This window comes from Mobula hypostoma, chromosome 5 (assembly GCF_963921235.1).
Source record: "Mobula hypostoma chromosome 5, sMobHyp1.1, whole genome shotgun sequence".
Taxonomy (NCBI): domain Eukaryota; kingdom Metazoa; phylum Chordata; class Chondrichthyes; order Myliobatiformes; family Myliobatidae; genus Mobula; species Mobula hypostoma.
The window spans coordinates 85,013,555-85,032,746 of NC_086101.1; the positions used below are offsets into that span (position 1 = coordinate 85,013,555).

The window sequence follows — 19,192 nt, forward strand, 5'->3', positions numbered from 1 at the left end:
CTGTGATCCTGTGCTCAAGTCCAAGGCTCTGTGTTCCTGTGTTCCAAGACCTGGTCCGGCGCCATGTTCCAGATCTGTCCAAGTCTGAACTTGGTGTCCTCATCCAGTTCTGGTGCCTCTTCCAGCCCAGTGCTGGAGATTCCTCGTCCTTTGCTGGAGATTCTTCATCCCGTCCTGTAGCCACATCCTGTCCCTGCCAAGATCCTTGTCCCGAGTCCTAGCCTAGACCGGGGTTCCAGTGTTAAGACCCAGGTTCCAAGTCCTTGTCCAGACTCTGGTTCTGGAGTTCCGAGTTCCTAGTCCAGGCTCCTAGTTCCAAGTTCCTTATCCAGGTCCCGCGTTCCTAGTCCAAGTCCTAGCCCAGGCCCTGAGTACTAGTCCTGTCCAGGACATATGTCCGTGTCCAGATATGCTTCTTTCCACTATGCTTTGCTCTCTTCCAGATTTCCCTCTGATCAATCCTTGTTTCCCGACTTCCCCGGCACTCTTACTGTCATAGTCCGGTTCCTAGTACTTCAGTGTCTGTGTCTTGCATTTGTGACCGCCATCAACGCCCACCTTATGACAGTGTCTTACTAAACTGATAGAGCTTTGTGATGAAGTGGAACTGTGAATGTTTTCCACATGGATTTTAGTAAAGCATTTGACAAGGCCCCTCATGGGGGGCTCATCCACAAGACTAGGGATGCAAGGGGTCAATGCTGAATTGGTCATTTGCATTCTGAATTGGCTTACCCATAGAAGACAGAGGGTAGTGTTCAAAGGGATTTATTCTAGCTGGAGGTCTGTAATTAGTGGTGTTCCACGCGGATCTGTACTGGGACATCTGCTGTTTGTGATGTATGTAGTTGTAGATGAAAATGTAGATGGGTGGGTTAGTAAGTATGTAGATGGTATGGAGATTGGTGGTGCTGTGGATAGCGTAAATGTCTGCCAAAGAACATAGTGGGATGTAGATGAGTTGCAGATGTGGGTGGAGAAATGGTAAATGTTAAGGGCAAGACTGTTAGCAGTGTTGAAGGGCACAGGAATCTTGGAATCCAAGATTATAGCTTCCTGAAAGTAGCTACACAGGTTGATAGGGTGGTTGCAACACTCACAACACGCTGGAGGAACTCAGCATGTCAGGCAGCATCCGTGGAAATGATCAATCAACATTTCGGGCCGGAACCCTTCGTCAGAACTCACAAAGGGTTCCAGCCTGAAATGTTGATTGATCATTTCCACGGATGCTGCCCGACCTGCTGAGTTCCTCCAGCGTGTTGTGAGTGTTGCTTTGACCCCAGCATCTGCAGAATATTTTCTGTTTATGATAGGGTGGTTAAGAAGGAATATTGCATGATTGCCTTTATTAGTTGAGGCACTGAGTTCAAAAGTCAGGAAGTTATGTTGCAGCTTTATAGAAGTCCAATTAGGCTAGATCTGGAGCTTGGGGAGGGTGCAGATGAGGTTTACCAGAATGCTGCATGGATTAGAGGGCACGTGCTATAACGAGAGGTTGGACAATCTTGGGTTGTTTTCTCTGGAGTGCCAGAGGTCGAGGGGAGATCTGATCGAGATTAATAAGATTATGAGAGGCATAGATAGAGTAAAAAGACAATATTCTTTTTCCCAAATATTGAAATGTCTAATACCAGTGAGCATTCATTTAAAATGAGAGGGGGTAATCTTAAGGGCCTTTTTTTTTCCCAGAGAGTGGTGGATGCCTGGAATGTACTACCTGGGTTGGTTGTAGAGGCAGATATATTAGGAACTTCTAAGAGACATTTAGATAGGCACATGGATGTGAGGAAACTGGAGGGATATGGACATTGTGTAGGCAGAAGAGATCAGTTTAGTGGGCCATTTGATTACTAATTTAATTGGTTCAGCACAACATTGGGGACCGAGGGGCCTGTTCCTGTGTTGTACTGTTCTATGCTGTAATGTGTTACTCTAAAGACTTCCCAGGTCACTTCTTTGGCCCGGTGTGGTACTGTTCTCAAGATTCCCAGATCACTTCTTTGGCATGCTGTATGTTGCACAAGTCTGAAAGAAAATGAAAATTAAAACAGTACTATTTCTAGCATGGATGCTAAGGTGTGGAACATACCAAAAAGACAATCAAATATTTTCCTTACTTGGTAAGCAGGTGAATTACACCAAACCGTGAAGAAAATAAAGCCAATCTTCAAAGGTTACATCGCAGTTTTTTAATGCAAACTTTTTTGTGGACCATTGATCACGACAGTGTGCTTGGGTGATTGCAACTGGCAAGCTTCAATTAAATGCAGCCAGTTAATATACATCTGAAACGACTGCTGGAAGGCAAATATTAGGTGCTTCTTAGATGCCTGTCAGGTTCCAATGGAGGGTGTTAGGAGCTTCTCTTCAGAGGGTAGTGGGGCTTGTGCTGACGAATGTTGGGGTAAATATTGATGGGGGCATATATTTCTCATACAGCTCATGAAGGACACTCCAAAGCATCTTTTATTTGTATTCAGACCAGTTGAAAACCCACTGCAGTCAAACCTGAAAGGTGCAGTGGCTTCTCTGCTCAGGTTTCCATTCAAATGACATTGTAACTTTTATTTTTGCAGGTAAGAACCTAATTTCAATAAATTTTACAAGGTTTCGACCTGTAGCCAACTCCTTACTGACAATTCTCTGTAAACTAATACTGGTGGTAACATCATGACTTGCTGCAGCTTGTATAATTTTAACCAAAGGACAGGTGAACACACCATACTAACTCACCGCACAACTAAGAATATTGATTAAAGGCCTTAGAGTTGAGTAGATTAGTAATTGAAGAACAGATTTAAAGGAAGAAATTTAAAATCATATAACTGCCCACATTATGAACTAATAAAGAATATTTTTTTCCCAGGATACAATGTTCCAATTCCTGGAAGCAAGCAGCTGCCTAATAATCTTTCAATGAATCAGAAGACATGGTGAATTTTCTGACAACTACACTGGTGATTTCAATAAGTTAGAGGCAGAACCGAAATAAAATTCACCATCGTGAAAGCATAACCAAACACCACATTTTTAGAACGTTATAATCAGGGATAGAGTACTGTGTCACATTTCAAGGTGAAATATATCAAGATGTTAAAGTGGCTCTTTGTCAGAAGTTTGAAAATTGAATTTAGTCAGCAGAGATTCTCAAGAATCAAAGTTCTATAGGTATGAATTAAGTTGTTTTCTATTTGCAATATGCTAGTCTATGGGACCTGAAAGCTACGACACTCGAGATTCCTCACAAAAAAATAAAATCATTAGAGAGGATGCTTATAGTGGAAGGTATTGTTGACAAGGTCACTTATGTATTTAGTTAGCACAGGTGTGTCCCGCTTTTCGAATGTTCGCTTTACGAAACCTCACTGTTACGAAAGACCTACATTAGTACCCTCCTGTTTTCGCTTTCAGAAGGTGTTTTTACTGTTACGAAAAAAAAGCAGCGTACGATAAAAAAATCAGTGCGCGATAAAAGGAAACACATGCCCCAAGCAGCCGCTCTCCCCCGGATTCTCGCAGGCATTGCTTAAACACGTGCCTGTGAGCAGCCGTTTGCAAGATGAGTTCTAAGGTATCGGAAAAGCCTAAAAGAGCTCGTAAGGGTGTTACACTTAGCGCAAAACTAGACATAATTAAGCATTTTGATCGTGGTGAATGAAATAAGAACAATGTGAGTTTGGCTTGTGGAAGCTGACGAATATGATGTTGAAGAGGTTTTGGCATCCCATGACCAAGAACTGACAGATGAAGAACTGATGCAATTGGAAGAAAAAAGGATAACAATCGAAACCGAATGAGTAATGATAAAGTACGACTTTAATTTTGAAAGGGTACGTTGGTTTAGGGGATAGTTGCAGGATGGTTTGAGTCCTTACAAACAAATGTGTGATAGAAAAATGTGCGAGGCTCAGCAGTCAAGCAAGCCTTCCACATCAGCCACAGCAGACGACGAACCTCGACCTTCGACATCGAGGCGGGGCAGTCATAGGAGAAGATGACCTGCTTGCTCTATTGGAAACAGACGATGATGAGATGACATCCCAGTGTCCCACCACCCCAACCCCCAGGCCACGGACAGACACCGATTCACGGAGAATGCAACAGTAGCCGGGAGGCACACAGCACATATTTAAGAAAAAAGCCAAAATAAACATGCTAATTAATTAGGTGCCGCTGACACGTAATTGTCGCCCCAGATCAGAGACGATGCAATCAGAAATCGGCACTGATCTGGGCCAACAATTACGTGCCGGGCGGCACCTAATTAATTAACGTTTGTTTTGGCTTTTTTCTTAAAGATGTGCTGTGTACCTCCCGGCTACTGCTGCACCCCTGCGTTCTTCGCGGCAATGTATCACTCAGCGGCCTGGAGGGTGGGGGTCACTGCACCATCCAAACTCCGACTCAGCCTAACACACCATCATCAGTGTGCTCGGCGCTGTCTTCCCGATTCCCGTAAGTGATATCACACTGTACATACGTTATTTCTACATTATATAGGCTGTGTATTTTTACGTGTTATTTGGTATGATTTGGCAGTTTCATAGTTTAAAGGTTACTGTAGAGCGCTTGTGCCGTGTTTTTGCCAACAGCGCTTGCGTGAGATTTTCGCTACGGAGAACAGTTCAGTAATGATTGTGGAAAAGTATTTCTACTTTATATAGGCTGTGTATTTATCATATCGTTCCTGCTTTTACTATATGTTATTGTTATTGTAGGTTTTATGTGCTATTTGGCATGATTTGGTAGGTTATTTTTGGGTCTGCGAACACTCACAAAATTTTCCCATATAAATAAATGGTAATTGCTTCTTCGCTTTACATTTCAGCTTACAAACCGTTTCATCTACCTTCAGATGGCGGGGGAAACCTGTAGCACAGAAGAGTAGGCCCTTTGAGCCATGTTGTCCCAGCAACCCCACAACCCCACCTAATCACAGGGCAATTTACAATAACCAATTAACCTACCTGGTATGTCTTTGGACTGTGGGAGGAAACCAGAGCACCCAGAGAAACCCATGCATTCCATGGGGAGGACGTACAGAGAATCTTTACAGAAAGGCCCTGGAATTGAACTCCAAACTCTGGAACACCCCAAACTGTTACAACTTCATGCTAACTGCTACGCTACTGTGGCGCCCAGGGGTTTAGTGGATTAGCTCCATTAAAAGGAGGGGTTAGGTAGAATGGGTCATTTTCTCCAGAGTTTAGAAGAATGTGAGGAAAACCTATTGAAATTTACAAAATTAGCAGATGGGATGCAGGGAAGATACTTACTCTGAAGGATGGGTCTGGGAGCAGGACAAGAGTAGGCTTTTTCACACAGTGTAGTGAATATTTGGAATACTCTTCTCCTAGAGTTTGTAGAGGACCAGCCATTGTGTTTAATCAAAATAGTGGAAAATATTTCCAGAAAGTAAGGGAATGAAAGGATCTAGAAACAGTGCTAGAAAATTATGTTGAGGGAGAAGCTGAAGTATGATGAATGGTGGAGCAGGCTTGGAAGCCCGAATGAATGAATTAAGCTACAAGTTCTTACTGTTCTTCATCTAATACTTCAGCTGAAACTTAGTTCATAGTCTTGGAGATCAGTTATACAGTATATATTTTCAATGCAATCAGATTCTTATCTCTGCTCAACCTACACCCTCTGAGTGAAATAACTTTTCTTCATCTCTCTCCTTATCCTTCTGCCAATTACTCTAAATCTATTTCCTATTTTATTCATCAAGGATCCTCACGATTTTATACACATCAGTTTAGTCTCTCCTCAGTTTCTTCTGTTCAAAGGAAACCTGTATTAGCTTACCCAATCTTTCCTCAGAGTGACAATCTTCCAGTCATGACAAAATGCTTATAAATCTCCACTCTATAGTGTAATTGAGTATTTCCTCCAATGTTGTGACCAGAACACTAAACAGCATCAAACTATGGTCAAACTACAATGTGCAGAGTGGGGACACAGACTCTCTCACCCATCTCAAGCACTCCTTATTTGCTTGGGTGAGGGCATTGACAAAAACATTTCAGAAGTGTAAGATCATTCAGTATAATTCCGCTACCTTTAGTGCCCTCTCATCAACAACCTACACATTCACCACTGGGAAACCACAGGCGCAGTGTTTACCATCCTCAAGATGCACTGTGACAACTCACTACGAATTTTTAATGGATCTTCACAAATGTAATGTTTGCCAAGTGAGTAAACAGACACAAACTAGCCCCCAAATCCCACAGCACCTTGTCTTGCAAATATATCACTGATTGCTCAATGCTACCACATTACAATCCTGGGACTTTCTACTGAAAAGCACAGAGCTATAACTGTAACACACAAAAAACACTGGAGGAACTCAGCAGGCCAGGCAGCATCTATGAACAAAAGTACAGACAAAGATTCAGGCCGAGACCCTTCATATCCGGGAATGCAGTGGTGCAGTAAAACCTCATCACCTGCTTCTCATGGGCAATAAATACTGGTCTTCCCACTGATGCTTGCATTTAGTGTGCGAACAGTAGTGAATACAATCAATAGGAAAGAAAGCTGCAAAGTGATTTATATTATGTCTGATTTGAATAATTGTTTCATTTGCGGAGAATGAAAAATTGCACATTTAATGGACACATCTGTTCAAGGTCGCACAAAAAGTGGTGGTTACTCCATTCATAAATTCAAGTGTTAAGCAGGTATACATAGTCTAAGTCAATATGTAACCACAACAAGTTGTACCTCTGTGGTACTACTGATGAAGAAAATCACTGAAAGGGGACTTGTAGGGAATACAATTAAATTTAATTTTAACTCAAAACCAAACAATAAAACATTAGGGTAAATAACCAAGACTTTGGCCAAATGTCAAAAGAAGGTCAGGGGGCAAAGAGAATTTGGGAGGATATATCTGCAACGAGGGCCCTTAAACATGATATGTTAAACCACCAATCAGAGTGAACTAAGATCAAGAATGATCAAGAGGATAAAAATAGTGAAAACAACTCCAAATCAGATCTTCCCATCCTGCAGTCCACATGACTGTTCAGTACATGGCAGGGGTGCACGGAATAAAAACGGTTGAGAACCCTTCTCCTAAACCCTGACAGTACAATTGGTAATAAGCTGTGACTAATTGATTCTGATTTCTCGTGCAAATTCCAAGCTAATGTTTTCAGCTTGCTTTATACTAGTAGATAAATAATAGTCTCTCTTGCAGTGTGGAAAAATGCAGAGTTGGCTGATCCGGTATCATTCCTCATGCAATGTTGATATGGTCCTGGCACTGACAAATTATATTGTGTTGAGGCAATTAATATAATGTCATATCCATTCACATAGACTAGCCTTTCAATAACAGGTAAGACGTTATTCCAATGCCACCTGCTCTACATGCAGCCACTCTTCGAGAATTTCAGCTTTGTTGGTGATTGATTGGGAATAAGAATTATTCGTGGAGGACTTTATTGTTGAACTCCATGGTGTTTCAGAAATCTTGAGAGAGTGAAGAGACTTAACCTGGATATTTGTATAAATCTATTTAATCCAAATATTCATCGCTCTTTCAACATGAAAGGGAGGATGAAGGAAGTGTTCGGTGTGCAGGGTGATAAGTGAGGAGAGGCCATACATGGAGAAAGGAGTATGTGAACTGTTGTGGAAGTACTCTTCATGCATTGGGATTTCAGAATTTCAGGAAATGGTTCTACTTCTGCAGAAGGCCATGATGTAAAATTGCCACAAATTGCTCCTATATTACAGCCACAGTTACTGCTATATTTTGGCAAAGGCAGAAATGCCTTATCAATAGCAGTCAAGATAACAGCCATGATGAATGACTCTACTTACAACTCATTCCAGGCTGGTATTGAAGATACCAATGGAACCGAGGAGATTATAAAGTCCTGCCACTCAAAGAGAAGAATGTTCCTCTTCTCCCCCATGGAGATAGGGTAAAGGGCAGAGTGCATATGGGAAAAGGGGTGTATAGATTAAGAGTTATTGGGAGCCTCTTTACATTGTCAGAACCAGACTGATAGCATTATGCCTGCAGTAAGGAATGTCCAGAATGGGCTGTTATCATGCCAAGAATGATGCAGTCGATGATCTAATGCAGTATGACTTAGTGCCTTTTCATAAGCAGAGAGGGTGCCACAGTAGTATAGTATTATGCTATCCGCTATTACAGCTCGGGGGCATTGGAGTACGGAGTTCAATTCTGGCACTATCTGTAAGGAGTTTGTGACCACGTGGGTTCCTCTGGGTGCTCTGCTTTCCTCCCACAGTCCAAAGACCTACTGGTCAGTAGGATTGGTCATTGTGAATAGTTCTGTAATTGGCCTAGGGTTAAAAATAGGTGGGATGCTGGGTGGTGTGGCTTGTTGGGCCGGAAAGGGCTGTTCCATGCTATATCTCTTAAATAAATTCCTTCCCCCACCATTATACCAGCACCCTTCCTCCACCAAGCCACAATATGCTGCCCGACCTGCTGAATTCTTTCAGCAGTTTGCTTTTTGTTCCAGATTCCAAGCCAGAAGTGCCTGTTCCAATGCTGTGTCTCTAAACAAAATAATTGGGCTGATAAGGGCTGCAGCCATCCTTCACGCTAGATGTTCATAATGATGACACATTATTTGTAACTTATTCAAAGTTTTGGATGTGTGCATTGCTGGAAGACCAGCATTCATTACTCATCCCCTTAGATTTCATTGGCACTAGCTGCTCCTGCAATGGCATCCTGTAAAGAAGACAATGTAATATGAAATGTGTAAGCTACCGGCTCGATGTTAATCATTATGATGCTGAGGCTGGGTCCCAAATTCTGTCTTAAAACAAACAAGTATACAAAATGATGCCAATGCACCTTCTCCAGTGTTCTGATTTTGTTTCCAGGGATTCTGGTCTTTGTAGTACTTAGATGAATCCCAGTAAAATGGAAGAATAAAGTCACAAAGCACTACTGCACAATAACAGGCCCTTTGGCCATCTAGTTCATGTTGACCTGCTTTTCTGCCTTGTACCATCTATCAGCTTATGGACCATGGCCCTCCATACCCTTCTCATACACGTAAATATAATGACATATCTTAAAGTTTACAGTTGACCCTGCATCTACTTCTACTGCTGCTTGTTCCACATTCACATCACCTTCTGAGTGAATTATATACCCCTCAGATTCTCCTTAAGTATTTCACCTTTCACCCTAAACCTATGACCTCTATTTTCAGGCTTACCCAGCCTGAGAGGAAAAAGCCGTCAAGTACATTCCCAATCCATACCCCTCATAAGGTTGTACTTCTCTATAAGATCTCCCCTCATTCTCTGGAACTCTAAGGATTAAACCCTGCATTCTCCAGGTTTAACTCTGTATTCCTGGGTTTTATCCCCTCTCCTGAGCAGTACTGGGCTTGGCCTCCTCCTAGCCCCAGTTCCCTCCCTAGATTTCAACAACTGCCCACCCTTGTCCCTCCCCTTCCCTCCCAGAATCCCAAATAATAATTTTGAATGAAATAACTCATTTATAGCAAAGCTTAATTACCAACAATTAACAATAACTGTGTCAGTTCTACTTACAACAACTCCTCTTTTCATTAGTTCTACAAAGACCTTTTTGATGTGGTCTGAGAACAACAGTGACAGCTGGCAGCCTCGTTCCTCAATATTTGAGGGAGTAATGATATCGATGTAAAATTTCTGTGGATTATCTGGATCTTTTGAGTGATAATGCTTGATCAGATACTCCAAGTAGCCAGTAAGTAGAACAGATTTTTTTCTCAATGCTTTCTTGTCAGTTTCATTGTAGATCTGTAAACGAAAATAAGTCTAATCACAAATATATCTACCAGAATCACAAACAAACCCTATCACAGTTACAGTTCTGGGAACATTTTCAAAAGAGTACTCATTCCAAATATTTTGACCCCGATGTAATGAAACATTTACTTTTACAGTGTTGTCTTGCTCTTCACTAGAATCCAGGCCAGAAGTGTAAGTTTGTAGAGATTCCCTCGCACATGTGGTGAGCATTCTACTGAAATCACCTACATCAGATCAGACTGGCAAAGGGGCAGCTGTGCAGACTAAGTTATGTGATAGTCATTTTAGATTTAAGTTTATACTGCAAGTTTAATATCAAAGTACATATGTCACTATATAAAACCCTGAGATTTGTTTTTTTGTGGGTATACACAGCAAATACAAGAAACATAACAGAATCAGTGAAAAACAGCACTCAACAGGATGGACAAACAGCTAATGTACAAAAGACAACAAATTGTGCAAATCCGAACAAAAAAAAATTAATGAGCAATAAATATTGAGAATATGAGAGGAAGTCCTTCAAAGTGATTCATAGCTTGTGGGGGACAGTTCAGTGATGGGACGACTGAAATTAAGTGAAGTTATCCCCACTGATTCAAGGGTCTGATGGTTGAAGGGTAATCGCTGTTTCAGAACCTGGTAGTGTGGGTCCTGAGGCACCTGTACCTTCTTCCTGATGGCAAGCAGCGAGAAGAGAGCATGGCCTGGATGGTGGGGGTCTTTGATGATTGATGCCACTTTCCTGCAACAGTGCTCCATATACTGTAAATGTGCTCAAAGGTGGAGATGGCTTTACCCATGATAGACTAGGCCTTATTCACTACTTTTCATAGGATCTTCCATTCATGGGCATTGGTGTTTCCATACCAGGGCATGAGGTAACCAGTTAATCGATCCATTTTCCACCACACATCAATAGAAGTCTGTCAAAGTTTTAGATGTCATGCCGAATCTTTGCAAAGTTCTAAGGAAGTAGAGGCGATGCTGTGTTTTCTTCGTTATAGCATTTACATGCTGGGCCCAGGTCAGATCCTTTGAAATAACACTGAAGAATTTAAAGTTGCTGACCATCTCCACCTCTGATTCCCTGATGAGGACTGGCTCATTGTCCTGTAGTTTCCTCCTCCTGAAATCAATAATCAGTTCCTTGGTTTTGCTGATATGGAGTAAAATGTTGTTGTAGTGGTACCATCAGCAAATGTAAATATGGCATTGGAGGGGTGCTTAACCTCAGTCACAGTGTGTAGAGTAGTGGGCTAAGCACTGCTCTGTGGTGATAGAGACTGTGGAGGAGATATCATTGCCAATCCGAACTGACTGTTGTCTGCAAGTGATGAAATAAAAGGATCCAGTTGCACAAGGAGGCATTGAGGCCAAAGACTTGAAGCTTATTGATTAGTTTTTATGGGATGATAATATTGAATACTGAGCTGTAGTCAATAGAAAGCATTATGATGTATGTAGCTTTGCTGTCCAAATGTTCCAGGGTCAAGTGAAGAGCATCTGCCATAGACCTGTTGTGCCGGTAGGCAAACTGGAGCGGATCCAAGTCACTTCCCAGACAGGAATTGCTATGTTTCATCAAGAACCTCTCAAAGCACTTCATCACTGTGGATGTAAGTGCTACTGGATGACAGTCATTGAGGCAGATCACCATGTTCTTCCTAGGCACCATTATAACTGAAGTCTGCTTGAAGCAGCTGGGTACCTCATACTGATGAAGTGAGAGATGAAAGATATCGGAGAACACTCCAGCCAGTTGACCAGCACACACCGTCAGTACTTGGCCAGGTACCCCAGCAGGGCCGGATGCTCTCCGTGGGTTCACCCTCCCGAAGGATGCTCTCACGTCAGCCTCAGAGACTGAAGGCACAGGATTATCAGGGGATGTAGGAGTTAATGAAGGTTGCTCCATGTTCTGATAGAGAAAGTGAGTGTAGAAAGCTTTGAGTTAATCTGGGAACTAAGCCTTATTGTCACTTACAGTATGTTGCTTGGTTTCACTTTGTAAGAGGTAATATCATTCAAACCCTGCCACAGCCATCAAGCATCCTTCAGTGACAAATAAACTCTTTTTGGGCTTCTAGCTGGGTAGAGGTATTGATTATTACCGATGTTTTGATGACAAACTCAGCAATCTTCATCAGAGTTGATGCCTGGGCATGTCTAGTCCGATAATATTTATACCCCCATCGTCCATCCCTCTGAATTGATTAGTTCTCATCCAATCAGGTTTCCATTCTCCCACCTTGTTTACAATCGAATTCCAGTTCTTACTTACAGCAAGACCTTCATATTTATTAAGGTACTTTTCCTCGAGTTTTATTTCGATTGCTTCCTTTACTTAGCAGTCTCAAGAGCCATTGGTGCAGCACAGTAAACAATCCTACGGCCATTGCAAATTCAATGTTCTGCTTCCACCGACTTTTCCAGGTAACCTAAAGGGATACACTTCCTGTGATTGTTGATGTGGGTTTCCGCTATGCCACCGTCTGGCCAATATATACTGCTCTGCATTTACAGGGAAACCTGTAAACACCAGCCGACCTGAGTCTCAGGTCTTGTTTGACCCGCATAAGCTGTGATTTGAGCTTCCTTACAGATTTGTGTGTGGCATTAATCCGGTATTTCTTCAGGATCCTGGCAATCTCTCCAGAAACTGTGAAATATAGGGAAGACAGAAGGTAGTGACGCGTTACTCCTCATTGTTAAGTTTGCTGGTTTTTCTGTTGGCCTTTTTAAGGGCCCTATTAAGTTCTTTAACCATAGAGTTTCTCTGAGGAAATAAGATGATTATGCACAATGTACAGAATGGCTACAAGGTGAAGGAAATCAATTGGGCCCTTAAAAATACCAACAGAAAAACCCACTGTGCCATGCTAATAGCTTTTATGACTGCCCGGTAAAGGAAGCCATAAGTATAAAAACTAGAGTAAAAGAATTTTCCTGATGAAGACAGCAGAGATTGCCATTGAAGCATTGGTTATAATCGATACCTGTACCCAGCTGGAAGCTCGAGATGAGTTTATTCATCATATACGCCAGGAAAGCACTAGGTTCTTTTTCATTCTTCAGGTTTGGCCTAGAACCGCTACCTCACATGTGAGATGGCTTTTCGGAGATTGTACCTGGACCTTTTATCTTATTTGTTCACAAGACCTGAATGCCTGTGACTTGGTCCTCAGCAGGTTGTGAATCTCATGGTTCATCCAGAGCTGTCGTTGGGGAAGATTGAATGACTTTGTAGAGACACAGTCATCTACAACTGTTGTTATAAATTTTGTGACAACTGTGGCATATTCGTTCAGATTCTCTGTGTCCTTGAACATGGCCCAGTCCACTGACTAGAAGCAATTCTATTGCTGCTCCTGTACCTTCCAGCACTTTGTTGTCCTTATCTCTGGAACCTTGATCTTTAGAGTCTGTCTGTATGCAGGTTGGAGAAGGACAGCCAATTGATCAGATTTCCTGAAATGTGGTCTAGGGATGGAACAGTAGGCATTCCTAATCGTATAGCACTGGTTGATTGTGTTGGGACCCCTGATGTCTCAGGTTATATGTTTATAATTGGGCAGAGACTTCTTCAAATAAGCCTGATTGGATTCTCCAACTATGATTTTAAATGCATCGAAGTGGGTGGTTTCTTGTTTGACGATGGCAGCATTCAATAACTCGGGTGCCTAATTAATGTTGGCTTTTTGCAGTATGTGAACTACAGTCTGAATCATGGAGAACTCTCTTGGTATGTAGAACAATTGGCAATTAATCATTAAATGTTCCAGGTCGGGGGAACAAGAGTGCAATTAAACTGCCATGTCTGAGCACCAGAAAGAGTTTGTCATGAAACACAGATTCCCACCTTCTAACTTCTCCAAATTAGTCGTTTGGTTCATCCAGTGTATCAGGAAGCCTTTAGGTCTTCCCAATGCCATGTCTCCACGAAACACAGAATGCAGCAATTCCTCATTCCCCTCCAATACACCAATATTGCCTTTAGATCCTCAATTTTTTTCTACAGTGATTGTACATTTGCTACCAAGGTGCTGGGTAGAGGTAGTTCTATTCCTCTCGATCTCAATTTTCGCTTGGAGTCCTCCCCTCCTCCTTCTCTTCTGGCGACGATGATGTAACTTCTCCTGCTTAAAGGTGCCACACCTGCATGCTTGAGAGTTAAGTCCGCCAAGTCCCTCAGAAGATTATGAAATCGCTAATTCATTAAGACGGTCCAAAAGCATGTTACTTAAAGGGAAAATGAAGGCTGAAGATTGCAGTATATTGCTCAAAATGGTAAAATTAGTTTTGTAAGCAGCTCAGAACATGTCACCATGGTTCACATGTGACATCTTACATAGGTTTGATTTAATTAGTTAAGTTTATTTTAATATTTTAAATTATTTCGAATTGTTTTAAATATCTTAAGTGCTTTACTTTGTCAATAGTAATGATGCAATTGTTTGCATGCATGCCTTTGCATGCTTTTTGAAGATTTCTGAACATTGGAAACAGACAATGTGATTGTCAGCTCAACCCAAAATGTGGCCAGTTGGCTGTCAAAGTTATTTTCAGTTGTTTTTCAGACATTCATCATTTATATAATGAATAAAGTCTGAAAAATGACTGACAATACATTTGACAACTTGCTGACTGCATCTTCGATTGAGATGACAATCGTCTAAAGATGACAACCACAACTGGTCTAAAGGTCCAAAGCTCTATTCCATCCAGAAGTAAAAAAATTACCTCCTCCTGTACCTAATAAAGTCGCCACTGAGTCTATTTTCATGGTCTTCTGGTGCAGTAGCCCATCCACTTCAATGTTCAACATGTGCATTCAGAAATTCTCTTCTTCTCACCACTGTTGTAATGCGTGCGTGAACCAGTTTGGTCATTCTCCTCTGACCTTTCTCCTTAACAAGCCATTTTTGTCCACAGCACTGCTGTTCACTGGATAGTTCTTCTTTCTAACACCATTCTCTGTAATCTCCGGAGAACGTTGTGAAGGAAATCCCATGACATAAGCACTTTCTGAGATATTCAAACCACCACTTCTGGCACCAACAATCATCCCATGGTCAAAGTCACTCAGATTACATTTCCTCCCCATTCTGAAATGGTTTGAACGACAACTGAACCTTTTGACCATGTCTGCATGTTTATATGCATTGCCTTCCCATCACATGATTGGCTAATTAAATATTTTCATTAACGAGAAGCTGTACCTAATAAAGTGGCCACTGAGTGTACATTGAACCTGTAGTATTGGAGGCTGAGGTATTTGAGATATGGGATCACATTTAGGTCTTGATTTTGGAAAGGAAAGGGTAAAATATTAGCTCATTTCTCGCTCCTTCAGAAGCTGACCTTTTGATATCGGGCGGAATTTTCTGAAATTCAATTGAAAGCAAACATTTTCAGCAAGATGTAATTTTCACATTAGCCATGCAGATTGAATTAACAGTTTACATAAAAAGACAGCTATACTACAACCTGGTAACACCAATCCAACCACCTATTTTGATAAATTACCTGTCAAAAATCAGCCACTTTCCATTCTTTAAATTTCATGATTAACAGAGACCTGCTACATTTTAATTTATAAATCACTGACATGTGGAGTCCATTTGTCCCAGGAGCAATCAGCTCTGAAGAAAGCATGTACCAAAAGTTTAAGGTAAACTTTTTTATACTGAAGATCCCAGAGGCACAGTGACTATGTTGGGTTGCATAAGGTTCAGTGAGGTCTCTGTCCTCTCATCTCATCTCTCCACTGCTGTCCATGCCACAAGTATCTGTTTTTGCTCATGGGTGAAGTGTGAGGCAGCAACTAATAATTCAATTATTTGTCACACTTGCTTAAAATCCTGTGACAATGGAGACACCTCTTTCTCCCTTAGTAGGGAGGGAGAGAGCCTGTGGTATGTGGAAACGTGAAGTCTTTGGGGTAACTGCAAGACTGTGTCTTTGCTGTTGCTTTGTTCATCCTTGAGTGCTCGGTGGCAGGTGCCGATGCTTTATTTTGCCTGTGGGGGGAGGGGGTATTGTTGCTTGCAGCTCCTTATGCTTGGGAGGGGGGAAGCTGGGGGGGATACTTTGGGGTTCTAACATTTGACTGCCATTCATTCTTTGGGGCACTCCTCTGTTTTCGTGGATGGTTGCGAAGAAAAAGCATTTCAGGATGTATATTGTATACATTTCTCTGACATTAAATGTACCTTTGAAACCTAACTGAAATGCTTTTGAGATAGAATTCTGATACTGCACAACCGAGGCAAGGTGAGGCAAGGTTGCCAGGTTTTGATCGATTTAAGCGCCAGGCTGATTTGGAAAGGTCAGACACAGGCCAAGTCAAGGCAGCGGGGTCCAGGCACCAAAACGTATCAAAGCAACTGAACCCAATGTTTGGACGATGATTTAAAAACCAGGACAAAATGGAAAGGTCAGGTACAGGCCAAATTGAGGCAGCGGATTTAAACGCCAGGCCAGATTGAAAGGGTCAGGGTGCTGAGGCCCCGGGCGAGGGCAAGGCCGGTTCGTCTCGCTGCACCACGGCGTTCACTTGGCTCTGTGGATGGACTCTTTGTGGACTTCGGTTCTGAATGCTATTTGCTTGCATTTTTTGTTTGCATGATTTGTAGTTTTTTCTCTGCACATTGGGTGTTAGAGAGGCTTTTTTGAATGGGTCCTTTTGTGTTTTTTTTTGCTTTGTGGCTGCCTGGACCTTGAGATGAATCTCAAGGTTGTATAATGTATTCATACTTTAATAATAAATGTACTTTGAAATTTGAACTTTAATGGAATATAAGGAGTAACTGCAAAAATGCAGCATTCAGTGGGATGTGTTTAAAACAGTTTCCTAAATACTCTTCTGAAAGACCATACTCTGCAGCTCTTTACTCCCTGTCTCTTCCAGTGCCAAGTAGGGATTCCTTCAGAGGTCACTGGCCTGGATCAATCTGAACATTAGAAACAAAGAAGCAATGTTAATTTTTACTCTATTATTCTGAAGCACACGACTGAGTTATTAATATGCAAGAATATTCAAACATAAAAAATTGGAGTAGAAGCAGACCATTTGGTTCCTTAAGGCCATGCCACCCTGCCACAAGAGCATGGACATCTTCTGCCTTAACATCATCCTGCCCTATTCCTATTTACTAAATTCCTCTAATGACCAAAAATCCATCAATCTGTTCTGCTTGAATGAATGACTGAGCTTCTGCAAACCTCTAGAGTAAAACGAAAGGTGTGAAATATTTACCAGTGAATAGAGAATCTTATGTCTTGCTTCAATCCTAAATGGACTATTGCTTTATTTGAGACTATCTCCCAGGTTCTTGACTCCTCAGGCTGGAGAAACACCTTCTCCATCTATATACTACTAAAACTCTCATGCTCTCTCTGTCTGTTTGTGACCTCCAATTAGTGCAAACGGTGCATTACAGCGGCACTTTTATTGGCTAAATCTAATTAAAATGCACTAACTTACAGAATGCAGGTGAAGTTCAGGGTTATATATTCATATAAAATTGCTCATTCACAAAAATCAACAGGCTCTCTTTTAACCTGAGAGCCTATCCACCATCACGGAATTCAGGACGCGACAGCACGATGCATGCGCACGGCCAGCCTCAGCAGCGACACCTACCGGAGCAAAAGGGCAGGGCAGCTCTATTTTGCGGGGTCACATTCTGCTAATCACCATCAGCATGTGCAGGATTAGGACAGATCTAATTGCCACCCATCAATAAGAGATAATTAAATCTTATTGTAATGATGTACTTCGAGACACCCATAAAACCCTTTGCTGCTGTCAAAGGACAGCGGTGACTATATCACGTCCATTTAGGACAGCGCCAACCACATCATCAAGAATAATCAGCATCCCTTGGTGTTACTGCTTCGATTTTTCTATCCAGCATTAGGGTAAAAAAAAATGGTCAGCCTAATTATGCCACGTGTAGAGAGAAGGGGGACATTATGGTCAAGAAATGACGCCAAACGTTGTCGAGAAGCGGCAAAGAGAGGGAGAGAACAAAAATCGGATGAGGCCGGGGCTGCACAACTCCAGGATCAAAGCCTCAGGACAAAAAACGATGAGAGAAGAAGAGACGGAGGAGGAGAGGCATGCACATCTCCAGGATCAGAGACAAACAACAAACAGCAGAAGAGATGAAGAGACAGGGGATGAAAGGACTGCACATCTCCAGAATGACAACCAGAGGCACAAGGGTGGCAGATAAACCCAAAATGATGCCATCAAAAGTGTCCTTCGTTAAATGAGAAGGAGCTATATTTGCTTTGCTACGCATCGTTCTTCTTTAATAAACTGAGGTTTTCTACTTCAGTTTCCAAAGCAAAGCAATACCAATAGTATTCAGGAAAATTTAATGTTCATTCTGTTCACATCAGACTGCACTCTCCTTCTCTCAAAGGGTGCCCCAACGGGTCACACTGTTGTCTAGTATCTAACATATCTTCCCCATATCTTTGCTTATATTCATAATAGCTCTTTGTATTTTTCTAGACTCTAAAGAATGGGGCCTAACTTATACAATCTCTAAATACAAGAGATTCTGCAGATTATAAACACAAGAAAGTCTGCAGCTACTCAAAATCCTTTCCTGTCCTGAAGAAGGGGCTTAGCCTGAAACATCCATAAGACCATAAAACATACTAATCCCTCCATTGCCTTGCTCCATCCATTTCACTGTAATTTACGGTCCATAAGACATAGGAGCAGAATAAGGCCATCCAATCCATCGAGTCTGCTCCATGATTCCATCTGCTGATCCCTGATAGCACTCAACCCCATACACCTGCCTTCTTGCCAAATCTTCTGATGCCCTGACTGATCAGGAAATTATCAACTTCCACCTTAATATATCCATGGACTTGGCCTCCACCACAGTCGGTGGCAGAGCATTCCACAGATTCACTACTCTCTGGCTAAAAAAATTTCTCCTTGCCTCTGTTCTAAAAGGTCGTTCCTCAATTTTGATGCTGTGCCCTCTAGTTCTGGATACCCCCAACATAGGAATCATTCTCTCCACATCCACCCGATCTAGTCCTTTCAACGTTCAGTAGGTTTCAATGAGATTCCCCCTGCATTCTTCCAAATTCTAGTGAGTACAGGCCCAAAGCTGCCCAACACTTCTCATATGTTAACCCCTTCATTCCCAGAATCATCCTTGTGAACCTCATTCGGACTCTCTCCAATGACAATACATTCTTTGAGATATGGGACACAAAACTGTTGACAATATTCCAAGTGTGGCCTGTCTAGTGTCTTATAAAGCCTCAGTATTATCTCCTTGCTTTTATATTCTATTCTCCTTGAAATAAGTGTCAACATTGCATTTGCCTTCTTTACCATAGACTCAGA

The 19,192-nt window shown here is 41.9% G+C and overlaps 1 protein-coding gene across 4 annotated transcripts in view; it reads right to left on the minus strand.

Annotated features, from left to right (window-relative positions):
* The window catches only part of kynu (kynureninase), a 297,370-nt gene that overhangs the window by 6,041 nt on the left and 272,137 nt on the right, over window positions 1–19,192 (minus strand). For 3 of the 4 annotated variants that reach the window (XM_063048624.1, XM_063048626.1, XM_063048623.1), the window contains exon 13: window positions 9,565–9,795. In XM_063048624.1, the coding sequence (XP_062904694.1) occupies window positions 9,565–9,795 (231 nt within the window). Of the gene's footprint in view, window positions 1–1,283; window positions 2,029–9,564; window positions 9,796–19,192 lie in introns of those variants that run through there. The other variant, XM_063048627.1, reaches the window with a different exon arrangement.